This window comes from Phaethon aethereus (assembly GCF_964289735.1).
Source record: "Phaethon aethereus genome assembly, chromosome: 14".
In the NCBI taxonomy this organism is placed as follows: Eukaryota; Metazoa; Chordata; class Aves; order Phaethontiformes; family Phaethontidae; genus Phaethon; species Phaethon aethereus.
Window position 1 is genome coordinate 7,933,994 of NC_138590.1, and position 16,892 is coordinate 7,950,885.

The 16,892-nt window shown below is 35.9% G+C and overlaps 1 protein-coding gene across 2 annotated transcripts in view; it reads left to right on the forward strand.

Annotated features, from left to right (window-relative positions):
• Nucleotides 1-16,892, forward strand: part of GABRB2 (gamma-aminobutyric acid type A receptor subunit beta2) — a gene marked incomplete at its 3' end in the record, with an annotated part of 167,484 nt that overhangs the window by 57,352 nt on the left and 93,240 nt on the right. For both annotated transcript variants that reach the window (XM_082006405.1, XM_082006406.1), the window contains exon 4: nucleotides 3,709-3,929. In XM_082006405.1, coding sequence (XP_081862531.1) covers nucleotides 3,709-3,929 — 221 coding nt within the window. The remainder of the gene's footprint in view (nucleotides 1-3,708; nucleotides 3,930-16,892) is intronic.

A 16,892-nucleotide genomic window follows, 5' to 3' on the forward strand; every position in this document is an offset into this window, starting at 1 on the left:
TAAATAGCCTGTACCTTTGTAGTTTATGTCTGTGTAATGGTATACACAGACATAGTCATGAGGTTTGGTTTCATATTTCTTTCAACTTGTTGTAATTACTACCGTGTGCTAGCCTTTTAAAATTAATTGACTCCCGTCCCATCTTCATACTTAATGCTAAGCTTCTAACAATCCTATCATGTGAATTTAATAGGATGATAAGGCCTTAACAAATTAAAATCATCCTTTACTAGCCACTTCTATTCCTCTAGTCTTTTGTGAGTCTGTCTTCCTAAAGAGACAAGATATTTGCATGTTTGTTTTGATGTTTATGCTCAGAATACAGGGGGATTCCCATATTTAATGGGAATTTAACAGAACTTTTTCTTGTAGTATTTCTGCTAGAAAAGCATGCTCCTAATCTCAAAGGATAAAGCCTCTTGGGATACTTCAGGGTCATCTTGTATCTTCACATCATCTTTTTGAATTACTGTTTCATTTGGAATTTTGAAAATAGATGCTTCCCTCCTCTCTAAGGAATGAATTGCAGCTGATGTGACAGGTTTTCCTTTTTTTCTAACTAACCACATCTACTTTGAAATATGTAGCTTGGAACACATTTATTTTTAATAATAATTTTTTTAAAACCCACCTAAATTTGAATGGTTGTGAGGGTTTTACAAAAATTTATTTAAGGTGTCCTGTTTTGACCATCAGAAACTCCAGTCACATCTGAAAATTAGGGCCAACAGATGACAAATAATTCTTAGTTGGAACACCAGCTCTGTTTCTGGAACACAGTGTGTTTGATTCTGAACTCCAGCCTGGTGCCTTGGCTTTTCTTTCAGCTGTACCAGTGCTTCAAATTTACAATTCTTCCTCTGATTCTTTTCCTCTTTTATTGAGATATAAAGAGGGAAGCATGTTCTATATATATATGCTATATATTAATACATGTAGATTATTCCTTAGAATAGGAATAAAATGCAACGTTCCAAGGATAATAGGGGAGCACTTGCTACAGCTCATCTACTTAATGTTGTGATATGTTAGTATAATGAAGACTAATACATTTTCTTACTGACAATATATTACTGAACATTTTCTGGTATCTGGTTATGAATCAAATACTGCAGAACAGTGATGAAGCATAACAGTAAAATTCTTCAGATGTAGGTGGAACGTTCTTGAAATCAGATTAGAATAGTTACCAGGTAAATGTATTTGGTAGTAAAATAATTGGAAAAAATGTATTTGCTGTTTACCTACTTGTAACCGTGCAGTTTTGTTAATGTCCGTGGCACCCTACCAAAGCTGAGCAGTGTTCTGTGTATGAGCTGGGTGTACGTGCTTCCATTAGCAGCTGCAGCGTAGGGCTGAAGGCAGAGCAAGGAAGATGATTAACCTTTAACCGTTGCAAATAGGAAGAAGACTGAAGGGACAGCGTTACCATTCTGGTTTTCTATTGATAAGGAAGGAATGTTGTAACTATTCTCAACAGAAACATGTATTTCTCCCTGCTTCAGTGAAAACAGAAAGGGCATTTTGAAGCTCATGTTTGTGGGCTCTTCTGAGGAAAGATGCATTAAAAAAAAAAAAGTGTTTCCACCATGGAAATACACATCTCCAGTTTATACTGTGATGCATCTGAGTGCACACGGTTATGCAGAAGAGGCAGGGTCAATTATTTTCTAGGTGCTGTGTTATTGCTTAGAGAACTCTGATGGAATAGCCATGCTTGTCACAGGCCCTTCCTAATGCATGTTTTTAAGGGTGGCCCGTATATTTTTTAAAGTGAATAATTACATCAACCTAATTTGTGCATAAAAAGTTTCACTAATAAAGAAAGGAAAAACAGTTTCCCAGATACTGAGACATTGGTAATAAAAGTTATATCTGATTTTCATTTTCTCTTCAATTTGCCATTGACAATGGCTTGAATTCACTTCACGTAACTGGAGGCACTTCACTGATGTGCATAGGTTAGGACTGATTGCCCTAGATGCTCTGAAATCAGTGGAGGGAGATGTGTCTCCATGGCTTGAAGTTAAGCAGGGTGAATCCCACCTCTCAGCATAGCAGTGGAAGAAATTTAGTGTGTCTGTTTTCCCATTCCCAGGAAAGTTAACTTTTCCATGTACCTTTTGTGAGATTTGTTGTTTGTCAAGTCCTAGGCCGTCATGTAAAAAGATAATTTCTAGAAATATAAAACTTTTTTTTTCTTAAGTAAATTTCAGTGATTCCTTACAGAGGCATTTTTGCAGATTTTTTTTTTTAAAGTCTGTGAAACTGCAAAATAAGAAAATTTTACCCTTGTATTTTGTGAGAACTTCTGTATAGTGTTCATTTTCTAAATGCAAATGCTTGTGAAATATAGTTGTGGTAAGTGCTTTTAAAGTATTTCATCAGGAAGATTAATGTTTCTTTTTCAAATGTAGTGAAAACAATTTCAATAGTGGTGTCTCCTTTAAAATACAAAGCAGCTAATGAGAACTAATATTGCAATTTATACGATAAAGTATTCATATCTTGCATGCTTTTCTCTGTTATGCACTGCTAGAAGTTAGTTTGTGAGATGTAGGCACCGTTACTTGTTCTAAGTTAGGTGGGATTTCTTGTTTTCAAGTGCCTCAGACTGATGCATAGGTACAGACTTTCATACACGGCTGAATCTTGGGGTTGCTGATAAACACAGACGCTTTTGTTGACTTTCTGTTGAAAGTAGTCTTTTGTAACCTAACAGTTGTCACTATTTAATGAAGTCTATGTTAAATACGAATTCTAAACCAAAATAATCTAAGGCCTGATTGTGACTTCTGTAGAACAAGCAAAACAAAACACTCGTTTTAGAATATTCCTCCTTTTGGTATTCTGTCAGTTTTGTTTTACAGCCCATGACCCAGTGATCTATGATCAGACGTACAGCTCCTTTGTGTATTATTTATGGAGTTTTTCTAGTATAGGCTAGTATATAATGAATATTCTGCCTCTGTATAACAGGTCCTACAAAATATAATTTTTGTAATTACATTGTTCTCTAAAACACCAAAGGATCGAAACAACTCCAAAGTACTGTACATTAGTGGCCCGTATCAAGACAAAGCAAGTCTCATAATATTGCAGATATTTACCCAGATGCTTAATTGGGCTCTCTGAATTGTTCCGTTGAAGTAACCAGTGTTAATTCATCTGTAAAATTAAGTAGAAGACTAGGACTCCGTAGCACAGAAATCTCAAAGACTTCACATTGATTTCAGTGCTGAGGGGAAAGTTAACAGACTTTGAAGAGATTTTAATTCAGAGAAGTGTCTGGGGATAGCTGAAACTTCAGAGATAGAAGGCCTGATCAAGAGCTCTGTTGAATACAGTGGAGACTATGAGATAAAATTCAGATCTGTGAATGTTCCTGTTTCCTAGAACTCCCAGGCTTCTAAAGTGCTACAGAAATTGCAGTCTGTTAAGTGTCTACAAATATTTTTCCATTTTGTTTTTAAATTTTAAAATGAGAACTCCAGTGTCATTCATAAAATGCAAATACCCCATCTTTTCTCTATTCTTATTTATCTTAAGTATACACAAGATGTTCAGTACTGCAGAAATAAATAAATCTACTTATGGAAATTCTGACCAGAAATGTTTGCCTTTAAGAACAGTTGCAATGAATATTTTTTTTCCCAGATGTATACTGTCTGTTTCAATGCAAACTTTTTTTTGTTGCTTTAATCACAGGACTATACCTTGACAATGTACTTTCAGCAAGCATGGAGGGATAAGAGGCTGTCATATAATGTAATACCTCTAAACCTTACTCTGGACAACAGAGTAGCTGATCAGCTGTGGGTTCCTGATACCTATTTTCTGAATGACAAGAAGTCATTTGTACATGGTGTCACTGTGAAGAACAGAATGATCCGTTTGCATCCAGATGGGACAGTCCTTTATGGACTCAGGTCAGTATGAACCATTTCTAACTCTTCTGCCTGTTATTTTTAGTTTTTTATCCATGTCTTCAAATTAAAACCTATTCTTTGCCTTTTTTATTGCTATTCTTTTTATTGCTGTATTCCATATAACTGATCATATTCCAGAAACAATTTTAACCTAAGTATTCTAAGAATGGATGAAGATTTTTAAAAATTTTTTTTTACTATAAATTTTGGAGATAAACTGCCATTTTTAGTACAGTTCAGACACTTGTATTAAGAACAGATAAGACTGTAAATGTTATTTTAAATATTAATTCTGCATTAAAAGCTGGTTTTAGTACTGCTTCTTCAAAGGAATTGAAACAAGAAATACAAAATGAGCATTAGAGGAAAAAAGGGAAAATCTATATGACACTTGAATTGATACTTAAACTATATAATATAGTTTATAAATAGTTCTCAAAACTGGAGGGAAATGTCTGTTCAGAAGTGTTTGTAGAAAAATTAATTACCAAGAAAGTGATTTAAATATATTCCTGCAAAAGATGACTGACTTAATATGGTGTAGGTAAGTAACAAAATAGAAAGCATTGACTCGGTTAAAAACAAAACTAAAGAAGTGCTGCAGAACTTAAATCTACACGGTCCCATATTTTCATATTGAGAATAATAGACAAAAATAATTTTGGGGAAGCTAATTCTTAAAACTTCTATTAGTGTATTTGTTTAATTTTCAGTGAGCTTTTTCTATTTTCTGCCTATAACTATCATGTCGAGAAGCATGCACTTTTAACTTGGTTATTTTCTACCCAGCTGTAAAGGAGAGTGGCACAGTCTTATATATTTAGTTCTGTCACTTGAATGAACATGGACCATGAAGTCCATATCTAATTAAGGTCATCTGTTACAAGTCACTGATCCGGATGTCTTTAGTTTTGTTATTGCACTTTAACATGCAGATGTTTCTGGAAATCCTTACATTGATCTCCTTAGATTAATGAGACAGCTGAGCAAATATAACTAATCTTGATATGTATTAATATGTTTCTTTTTAGAGGATTTTTTTAGAACATGTCTACTAAATTGGAACTCAAACTAAGTCCTAAGCTGTCACAGGACTTCAGGCTTAACTCTTTTGGCATTTGACTTCAACTTTCACACCCAAACCTGAAAATTTCCGGCATGATAAAATTTAGCCAGTCACTTGTGTCAGGAAATGCCTGTCTCAGGACAGGTGGCTTTCTAGCCCTTGGGTAGAGCCTTTCTCCTTGAGACTGAGGGAGACTAGATCGGTGCTCTCACCGTTATGCTGCAGTCAGGCTTCAAATGCCTCCTGTCTGGATGATCCCTGGACTCTTGCAGTCTGTGATAGTGATTCATGTCTGGAGAAGGGGCATGAAAAATGTGAAAAAGTTCAATTAGCAGTAGGTACTTTGTGCTTTTGAGGCACTCTCCTAATGTGCAAGATGCCGATTTCATCCTTCATTGTAGAACCTAGAATATCTTCCACTTGGTGGGACAGACCTGGACTTTTTCTAGCTCCTCAACTTCCTCTACGTTTAAGGAACAGCACTGCCTTTTATGGCTGGAAGGTTATTTTTCTAAAGGTTATTATTCTAAAGGCTATATATTCTAAAGGTTATTTATCTTTTTTTTTTACATAAAAAGTAAAGGAAGAAAATTAGTAGCTGTGATAGTTGCTAAAAGACAGAAAATAAAGTAACTAAATCTGGTGCATAGCAAGAGTATGCCGCGTTGAAGTATGACTACAGTAATAGAGTATGTAGGTGAATTCAAGAGGAGCAGCATGGCAATTTTTATGGAACATGAGACCAGGTAGAGAGTTTTGTTAAAACATGCAAAAATAATATATTTTTTTCTTTTTTTGACAATGTCTTTTACTGTTAGATCTGTAACACAGACCAGATAGTTCGCTATGAACTGTAGAGAAACATTTTGCCATGTATATTTAATTAATTTTCATTTACAGATTCTGTTCTTTTGTGATGATTATTATATTTACCAGTTTGTATTGTGTCCAGTTGTGTTTTCTGTGTGAGAGCAGTTCAAGCTTTGGCGCTATGGTTGGGAGCAAGTCTGGAGGTTTTGTTATTGTTTAGTGAAACAACAGCTACTTCATTCCTTAAAATGGTGACACTTTTTGTTTACAATAAAGTGACATATAAAACAACTACCTAGCATACATTTGCATTGATGGGACGAGAACAATAAGAGCATAATGAACGTTTTGGTATAGTTTTCAATTTAAGACTGTGAAATCATGCTTATTATGATTTTTCAGAATAAACTATGACACTAACTATCAGGTTTAATGTTTTCAACAATTCTGACTTTTTATTGTGACTTGTGGCAAGTCATTTTCAATCTGACTGCTTAACAATCCATAATAATTTCTATTTTTTAAAATGTTGGTAAACAGTAAGTACAGTTCACAAAAAATCGCTCTACAGAAGAATCAAGTAAAACAAAGATTTTCTTTAGAAACCTTAAAAACATTCATGAAAAATACTTCTTCTAAGGTTTTGGGGTTTTTGTTTGTTTGTTTCCCAAAAGAAACAAGGTATTGATGGCTTAAAAAATAAAAGGCAACTAATAGCTTAATTTTACTTTTTTTGCTTTTAACAAATCTGATTTTCACAGTTTCTAAGACTGTGTATTTTTTTTTATATACTTGCATAAGGCAATTTTTTCTGAAAATACTTTGCATAAAACAGTCTGGACCACTACAAGAATGAACTTGGGATTTTTTTTAGCTGTATATGTGTTGGTACTGCTTCATTGTCTTGGGTGAAACTATTCCTCCTTTTTATTGAGCAAATCAGTTTCAATATCTTTTATGATACAATAGAGAAATATTGTATTTCTTTTACTTAAAGCTGTTTAATATGATTAAATTATTATTAATGCTTTGATCCTTTATTTCCCAGAGGTTTGCGTGTGTTTAATTTCAACACTTGCAATCACAATGTGGCATCCAAACTGGTTTTGGAGTAATTCTGTATGTTGTTTCTATTGTAGAACCTTGCGTACAGCCCTAAGTAAAGGTATTTAGAATAATTTTTTTTCTAGGCCAAGAATTTCATATCAGGAAATAATTTTCTAGTATTCCAGTATACCTATCAGTCTCATATTTGTGATTATCAATTTTTACACCCCTTTTAAGACTCTGCTTGGCACATTTCAAGTGTTCTCTTTGCCCTGTGAGCTGGTACAAGATGAATGATGGATATGAATTCTGCTCTCATTCCCTTGTAGTGCTGAAATGGGTTGTACACTGAGGCAGTAGGAGGATGACTGGCACCCTGTACTCCCCCTGCCCATCACAAAAGATTAGGCGCTGCAATTGTCACGGGTCCGACTGCAACTATGTATGTGAACAGCAAAGAGGGGATGGTCCTTGAGGTTATTTGCTGCACTTCAGAGTCAATACAGAAGATAAGTCACTGTGTAGCTCTCCCCCCCTTCTGTAAATTCACACACACGCTCTGTCCTGAGTGTTGGAGGAAACATAACCCTGTTTGTTTTTTCAAGTGAAAAAAAGAAAATTATGGGTCTCTAGCTTTTTTGGCATATTCAGGCTAACATTTAAAGGCACAATAGGTAATGGGTTTGGATGGAGAATTTTTCTTTGGTCTCAGTTATTTGGAGAAGTAAGTTTGGTTTGGAGAAATCTTTACTGCATTTGTATACATGTATGTTTGTAATATATATATCAAAATGTTATACTGTTTGGGTAAGAATGTGTTACAAAAGCCATATTATTATGATTTTGAAAAGAAGTATCTATTCCCAGCTTTCCCTTTCCCTTTTCAGTTTGGTAAGATTTCTATCTGCCTGTCCTTCTCAGGATGTAGCCTGTTTCCAGGAGGCAAGAGACAAACCTGAATATCAATATACGCCTGTCATAGTTGGATAATTACCCTCAAAAGACCCTTCTTATATGTCCTAATTATTAATGATCTCTGGACAAATTTTTGTGAAAAAATGTAGAAGATTCTTCCTCCTCTTCCTTAGATTCAGCTGAGTAGGTCTCAGAAAGGCTTTTTGGCTAAAATACCTTTCAAACACTGGAGTGGATGGGGCAAATACACATGCTGGTAATGCAACCGAATTATGTGATTGGCCATAATCTGCTTTTGCCTGCACTGGAGCATGTGACAAGCAATGGTATGATTCTAATGGTAAGGTTTCAGTTTTATACCTTTAGCTAGGTATTTCATCTAAAAATTAATTCAAAGTTAATGTGATTTAAAGTGTCCACAGTAGTGATATATTTAATACCTGCTTAGTATTAATTTCCACATATCTTAAAAATGCCTACTTAATATTAATTTCGGCAGATCATTTTAAAAAAAACTGTACACCATTACTGTTCATCACTACTACTATTGATGCATTAATTTACTTTAGCTTATACTTGCAGTGGCATATTCTTACTTTGGGATGCATTCTACTAAATTGAGATTCCTTATAATATCAGTCTTAAATTTTCACTTTTGCCTCCCCATACATTTATATACAAACATATGTGTATACATGTATATATGTTTCTGTGATTTCAGTTTCACTTACCTTGATTGCTGTAACCAAATTAATTGAACAGCAAGTGATCTTATTACCAAAATGGTATTGTATAAATATAGCCAACCCATTCTTTTTGCCCCTGAAGTTTATTTTCTCTTTTGGATATAGCAAGCAGTGATCCCTAAACATTGTTCTTTCTCTTTTTCCTAACAGAACCCACACACAGTATGCACGTCAGGTTAGATTTAACATTGTGAAGGTAAATTTCAGGAAGGACCAGGAGGTAGTTTTGTAAGCACATGGCTTGTGCTGTCACTGAAAAGGAGTAGAGAGGGAGAGAATTGTCTAATAATGAATGTAGACATTTATATGGTAGTTATGATGTCCTCATAGCCTGCACTATTCACTGCTACAGTGTATTAGTTAAGAGCATAACTGAATTTTGATCAATTTTTTACAGAGAACATGACATACTGGTTACTTTCAGGTTGAGAAGGATTTTTATTTCTGAGGGGATAGCTGCCAGCTATTTATTTTTAGGGAAAATACTTTTTTCACATTCCAGTTGCAGCATGGTATTTATAAATATAACTGAGCTTTCTTTTTTCTTTTTTTTTTTTTTTTACCATATTATTTTCATATTCTATCTGGCAAGAAAATTCTTTGCTGCCAAGACCAGGACATTCAATAGATGATATACTTAAATCACTAAAATGGTAGAAAATTGCAAGATATTAATCTTACAGTCTTAAAAGAAGTTCATTACAGAGAAAATTACTATCTGTTGATAGTAAAGATGACATGCAATAGGATGTTAGTGATTTGACAATGTATATAGAAAAGTTATCTTAGAGGACCAACATTCAAATCTAGGATAACAATCAATTTACAGTAGGTTGAGCAAAGCTTGAGTAAGATATGCAACCAGAACTCAGGAAAACATACGGCTTTAATGAAATTCCTGTATGTTAAAATATCTGGTTTATGTAATACACATAGCAGAAATAGTTGCTATGTGTCGTGGTTTAGCCCCAGCCGGCAGCTAAGCACCACGCAGCCGCTCGCTCACTCTCCCTCCCACAGCGGGACAGGGGAGAGAATTAGGAAAAACCTCGTGGGTTGAGATAAACACGGTTTAATAGGACAGAAAGAAAGAAGGGAACAATAATGATAATACCAACAAAGGAATGTATAAGAACAAGTGATGCCCAATACAGAAATTGCTCACCACCCCGTGATCGACAGCCCGTCCCCGAGCAGCGATTTCCGCCCCCCCGGCCAACTCCAGTTTATGTACTGGGCATGACGTCGTATGGTAGGGAATATCTCTTTGGCCAGTCTGGGTCAGCTGTCCCGGCTGTGTCCCCTCCCAGCTCCCCGTGCACCCCCAGCCTGCTCGCTGGCAGGCCAGCACAAGAAGCTGGACTGTCCTTGACGGCTCAGCAACAACCCAAAACATCAGCACATTATCAACAGTTCCTCATCCCAAATCCAAAACACAGTCTCACACTGGCTTCTGTGAAGAAAACCAGCTCTATCCTGGCTGAAACCAGGACACTATGATAGATAAGATTTGTTGTTTCTTAAATTTTTATATATGTATATATATACCCCCACCCACATGGACACATATATTTATATATATAAAATTTTCCCCTCAGTTTTGACATCAAATCTGTTCTAAAATGCAGACAGAAAGATTCAGCTGTCTTTTGGTTTATTCTGTGTAATTCTGGGGAAGAATTACTTCTCTGATTTTTGCAGCCTGTGGAAGAACTGTAAGTTTTCTGAGGTTTTTTCCAGGGTTGGAATGCAACATTTGAGAAGGGTGATGAGGGAGAACCTTCTGTTTGCCAGTTTGGAATTGCTACTTTTTGTGTAACTCAGGAGGGTGTCTTTCTGGAACTCACTCTTTGCTGGAAGTGAGCATTTGGGTGCTGTGTGTCAGAATGAGGAGGAAATTAAGTTTAGAATACTAGGATTAAATATAGTTGAAGAAGTGGTTGGAGGCAAAGATGTTCTGTGTGGTTTTGCACCATTAACAGGCTGTTTTTAGAGATATTTACACTTACATACGTTTCTCCTAACAGTCCTCACAAGTGAACTCTGCGACAGTGGGTTAGTCATTGAGGGCTGATAATTACATGATGAAGAGTATTATATACTCTTGTATCTCTTTTATAGGCCAGTTTTAAGGTGCTTGTAGCTGAAGCTTGTGGGTGTTTTTCGCTGAAAAATAGAATATACACAAAACTTCTGATAGCGGCTGCATCCTGTGAGGTGATGACATTTGCATCCTTTCTAGCCAAAAGAAAAACAAAAGGAAATAGAACAGAGTATTTTTTTTCAGAAATGAAAGACTTGTCCCATTTGAAAGCCCAACAGTTTTACTTGCCAAGATTTATTTAATACATTGCCAAGTTTCCAACCCAACCAGCAATAATTCCTAACTATTTAACAGATATAGCCTAGTAACGTCCCTAACTGAGGGAATTACGTGTATGACAGTCTTGCTTTGTCCTCTCTTTATTTCTTGCTACCAGCATTGAGTCACATGAATTCAAAAGAGTCCCCAATGCTTGGATTTTGTGTTGTCTTAGCTGTGCCTTCTGCTGTCTCCTCGCTCAGTTTCAGCTGCTTGGAAATTTGCACTGTTTCGCAAGTAAAATAGATTCTCCCACACTTCACTCTCTTAAAATAGCCTTGGGCATTTTTGTTGTATTAATAGACTTGTTCAGCAATTTAACTTCTCATATACTGCTTATTATCTACAAAATCTGATGGACAGCTTAAAAAGCAATTGCCTTTCTAAATGCCTTTAGCTCTCAGAGCATACTGTTCAAGAGGTGAATTGTTCGCACCAGACATCTTTCAGTAAATCATCTAATCTTTATTTTGCTGCTACTTGCTACTTTTCTTTTTTTTTCCTCCCCCATTCTCCCGATGGGGCTTATTTTTTGATTAAAATCCTAAGCATAATTTGGAGGTAAGTTTACATTTTTCAGTTTCAGGACCATAAAGTCATTTGTGCTAGCTGGAATTAAAACTATGTCTTTGGACTGCACATAAGATTTCAAATATCCTTGTAATTCCAAACTTCCTCCGCAAGAAACAGACAGAGAACTGTCCTACTGTTTTGCTACAAAAGTATATTTCCAGATGGTGAACAGAAGTTTTTTAAAGACTTCTTAATGCCCTTTCATGTCAAGAAAAAAAATTCTTGGAAATAGAGCATCTTCATCTTTCTCAATTTTGGAATTTCAGAAAGGATAAAAAGGACCTTCTTTTTTGGGGGCGGGTGGGGGGGGGGGGAGATATTTTGGTTGCTGTGTTCCTGATCATGGTAACTGTCAAGTGGGCAGGTGTTTCTGGTTCCATCACGTTGAAGCTACTCTTGGCTGTGCAGCCCTCCACTCAAACTGGGGTCTTATCTAGCCCAGGGGAGAAAAGGAAATAAACATTATAATGAGGTGTCCTGTAGCGACATAAAAAGCCCTACAGTGAGATGCTGTTTGGTCACTCTCTAGTGTATCAACTTGAGCTCCATCTTCCTCTTTCAGTAGCATCTCAAAGCAGTGTTGCTATTTGTAAAAAAAAAAAAAAAAAAAAAAATTATAAACATTGTGCATATCTTCATGAAGGTGTTGAAAGTGTCATGGCAGGGACATCAAATCACCAGTAAAAGCATAACGTGAATTTGAGGGAAAAAAATGTACATATTAAATGCAAACTTGAAAAAATATGTTACCCATCTTAGACATCAGGCCATTTTACTTGGGGGTCTCCGTCCTAGTGATTTTGGCCTAGTGGAAAGAAAATGTGTCATGCAATGATACAGAACTTCAGACTGAAAATGTTTTCTGGAATGTAAAGTTTCAGAAGTTTCTCTTAAAATAAGAAATTAAATGGTATGGTAGCTTTCTGTTGCCCCAGTTAAACCTATAAGTTTTCTTAATTTTAGATATAATTTCTTGTCATTCTTTTTATGTCATGTAAATATATAACACTAAATTTCTTGATATGACAGTAAGGCCATATACAAGCATTGCAAAAAGTAAGTGAAAAGTAATTGGAGTAAGACTTGTTTGAACATGGACATCTCAGTACTGTGAAGAAGTGTTTCCATTACTTTAACTGCGTAATTTTTTGTGCTAGTGCAATTACTGAACTTTCAGTTGCCAACGCTTGCAGAAGTTAATTCACAGTCTGACATGCAGTTGTTTAGTTTTGCATGAGAAATTAAGTGAATTGGATTTTTGTGTCCAAATTGTCAAGGCTGTTAGAGTATACGTGCACATTTCTAGGAACCTTTAATTCTTGCATGCAGGTGTTCAAAGCAGGAACTTTGTGAAAACAGGCAGAAATAAATGCAAATGTAGTAAAACATTGTCTCACATTGAAGTCCTGCAGCTGTTGTGAAGACTTGAGAAACTTAGAATTACCTACAAAGAATGCTGCACAACTATGTAGAATTTTGAGTCCAAAGTGTCGTCTGCATTAACAAGGAAGCCTTACCACCCCAGTCTTGTTATTTGGAAATCCTAGGGCAGGACAAGTTGGATACCAGCTCTTATCTTGCACAGTGACTATAGATCCAGCAGAAGGAAAGGAACTTGAATCCCAGCGTGTTGCTTAAGGGAATTGTTGTTTTTACTAAACAAGGTATCAGCTCTGGCCCAAGGTATAGGACAGATTCAGATTTTCCTTACTCTTGCAAATAGTTACATCGAAGTTCCAAAGGAATTCACCGCAGAAATACTAATACTGTTATTTCTAATGCTATATATACTGAAGACCTGGGCTGTCTTTGGGACATGAAAGAAATCATACAGCTCCTCTGCCTCAGTTATTACATTTATTAAATTGGAATACTAAAACCTACCTCCTCACAGGGGTGTTGTGAAGATTAATTAATTAGTTTGTAAAATGCTTTGATCCCATAAAACACAAGTGCCACGCATTATTATGAAGAGTTGTAAAATGCCAGCCTTCATATGTGTTTTGGGGTAGCTGTTTTATAGATACCAATGTGTTCCATTCTCCTTAGAATCACATTGCTCCACTTTTCCTACATAGCAGCCTATTCACAAAATGAGCCAATTTTAGGAAAGATGCAATTTTTGGAATGACTAACTGTCATGAATATCTTTTTCAATTAAGGACTCATAGACTAAAGATGCATTTTGCTGTAGGATTTGAAATGATATCGTTTCAGAACACCTCCATCCGCAGCAGGAGGGAGGGTAGTTGCATTTTAAATACCTCCCTTATCTGAAAGAAAACAAAGATATCTTTCTCCTTCAGTTCCTTTATTAGATCTTAAGTATGAGATAAGTATTCAAGAAGGTCTTTTCCTTTTATTTTATATGAAGTTGCTGTTAAATGATTAGTATGTGAATAATTAATTCAATTAAGCTTAATAAGGAAAAAGCTTTAAGTCACAGGAATCTCTTCCATTAAAAGCACTATTATCCAAGATTATTACATTGCAATGAAGTGAAAAAAATTCTGAATTTTATTGCCAAACAGACAAACAGTGGCATTTACTCTGTATTAGCAAGAAAAACTCCATCAGCTATAAGAACCATGTAATAGTTTAAGGTGCTCCAAGGGTATTGCATAGATATACTATGAAAACAAATAGAGGTCATCAAACATTTAATCTTGAATTGGGATTTAAATATTAGTGTAATTTAGAATTACAGCAATCTAATTTCCCTTCTGTAATGATTTTCTATCGTATCATTTTAGCTGGTAGGTGGTGATTCTGACAAGGGAAATTTTCATATAGGAAGGACATACATAAAATCTCAGAATGCTCTGATCAAGACTCAGTTAATGAAAAGGATATTAAATGTGTGTGTACACACATATGCTTAAATACATTATAGACATTTGATATCTAAGTACAGTGCATGTATATGTGTATAAAGTTCTACTTGCACATATTTTTAGTCTAAAATTGCTAAAATCTGAGGTAGATGTCACATGTAGGCTCAGAGAGCTTTGAGTGAAATTTTAAGGCCTTGCATGTGTAAGAAAAATAAATGTTATGACACTGTGTTTAGAACTAATATTACCTCTTTTATTTCCCCTGTTTCTGTTGGTCACAAATAGTCACTTTCTAGTTCTTCTTGTGATTATACAGAAGAACTTTTTCTTTTACGCTTTTCTGAACATTACTGTAAGACATTGTTAAATGCTATTTCTTAAATGAAAAGAGCATTTTTAAAGCAAGTGCTTTATCTGAAGGTGCAAGCATTTGGACTTATTTTTCATTCCAGTTAAATATCTAGTTTTAGTGATTTTTTTTTTTCAAAATTTCCTTTTTTTTTGAACACACTTTCTGTGATGAGAATAGCTGTCTTGTTTTAAGATAAACCCACTGTTTTATCATATTTTGTTATTGAGCCTTACAAAATGGTAAAAAAGTTTCTCAGAAAAAAGAATGGCCTAAACTCCAAGTATTACATTTTAATACTTTTTCCAATATATCTTGGGACTATTTTCTATTTCTTTATTCTTCTGAAAATTTAAATTTCTTTTGGCCCTCAATGTGCAAAGCAGTTGAGGAGAACTTTTCTTGGAACAATATTCAGTACTGCTTAGAAGGACACAAACTAGGATAAATTACAAGAAATTCTGGGATTTTTGTGCTTCCAGATAAGTTCTCCAGACTGCAGTGATGTGTGTAAACACCTGCAGGAAAGCATTTTTAAGCCATGCTTATCACTGATTTTTATGCTATAATGCAGGTATTTGCATTAGCCATTCAGTGAATAGGGTTTTTTCATCCTCTAAATTGCTTGTCTAAGAAAGCAATGCTTCTATTTTGGGTGCTTTTTTCTCTCTGAATAGGCATCCCTAGAACACTTCCTGCTTCTGCTAGTCTAGAACCATGTAACTGGATGAGAGAGAGAACAGAAAAAGTTTGGAAAAGCATTCTTTTAAATTCACTTGAATGTGCCATCTGTAACAGCAGATGGGAAAAATGTCTCAAGGCCAGAAGGAAACTGTGAGATCAAATCACACAGAAAGAACTCCATGCAGACATGTTCTTAGTGTAGAACAAAAAGGACCTTAGCAATTACCTCAGTGATGTGACCTGGAGACTGGTCCCTCAGAAACTGCTGTTTCCATAGTAGAAGATGTTTCAAGGGGCTGTAATCAATACCATATAGATCCCCATGGCATGTAGTCTGTGGACGCTCTCATTTCTGGGCATTTCAACTGCCAGAAAAGAACAAATGCTCAAGTCCCTAAATTATTTTCACATATGAACTGTAAATCCACATTCAGCATTTCATGAGGAGGGTTTGTGATGGGAATGAGTGGTTTAGGCTACTCAAAGAATCACCACCAAAAATATCAGAACGTGAATGAGTTTTAATTAAAATTTGTAAAATGTGCGACTTAACAGAATTCGGTGGCAAGGTTCACTCTATTTCTTACCTAACATGAAAAAGACATACAAAGAGAAACTAAGTTACAAGTAGATTGAAATGATTTACTCATGGATTGAATTGGGTAAATGTGGATATTCAGGAGAGAAAGCAGGGGAGACCCTCCTGTTGAGTCACAGGGTTCAGAGTGAACCAAAATCCACCCCTAGTCCCAGACTTGGTCAACGGTTTATGACTAAGGTTAGGTAAGGAAAGTAAAGGAATGCCTGCCCACTGAGTCACAAGGTTCAGAGTGGACCCCCTTGCTTTCTAAGCTCCTCCTCAGAGAGGAGTCTAGGTGCGGCTCAATCCACTCCTAGTCCCAGACTTGGTCAACGGTTGATGACTAATGGGATAGGGTATCGGGGATTCTGCTGTAGTGCTTGGTGTAACTTTAAAATAACAACAAATTCACTAACGCTATTGAGATCAATCACACTATCAAATCATATAAAACTTAGTAACATAATGAACCTAAAACTTACTAAGATTAATGATATTGAGATAAATCACAGTATTAAATCATAGCAACAAACTAAGATCAGACACATAAAAAGATATAAAAAGATAGATATGTACAAAGGTACCTTTAAATATCCCCCTTGAATTCAGTCAAATACTCACATCAAATGCTTTGCATCACTCAACTGGTGATCAGCTGAGTCTCTGAGTTCATCATGAACTTGAGGGTTCATGGACTCTGAAAAGCGTCCCACTCAGAGGGAGGTGCTGGTCGCAGCCTGCTGTGGTCCAAGAAAGCTCAAAGGGTCTCACTTGGGACCACTATTAATAGGACTCGGAGATGAGTGACTTTAGGCATCAGTAGACTTCCATCCTTGCCACAAATCATTTGTTGATTTGATGATTGATGCTAGAATTCTCGACATACCAGTGACGCTGGTACTGATCCACCTGAATCACGGCTTGATGAGATGTGCTCCAAGGCTGCCTGGGGATGAGGAGTTACTCCCCTCTACACAAGAGTTGTTGGTACAGTCAA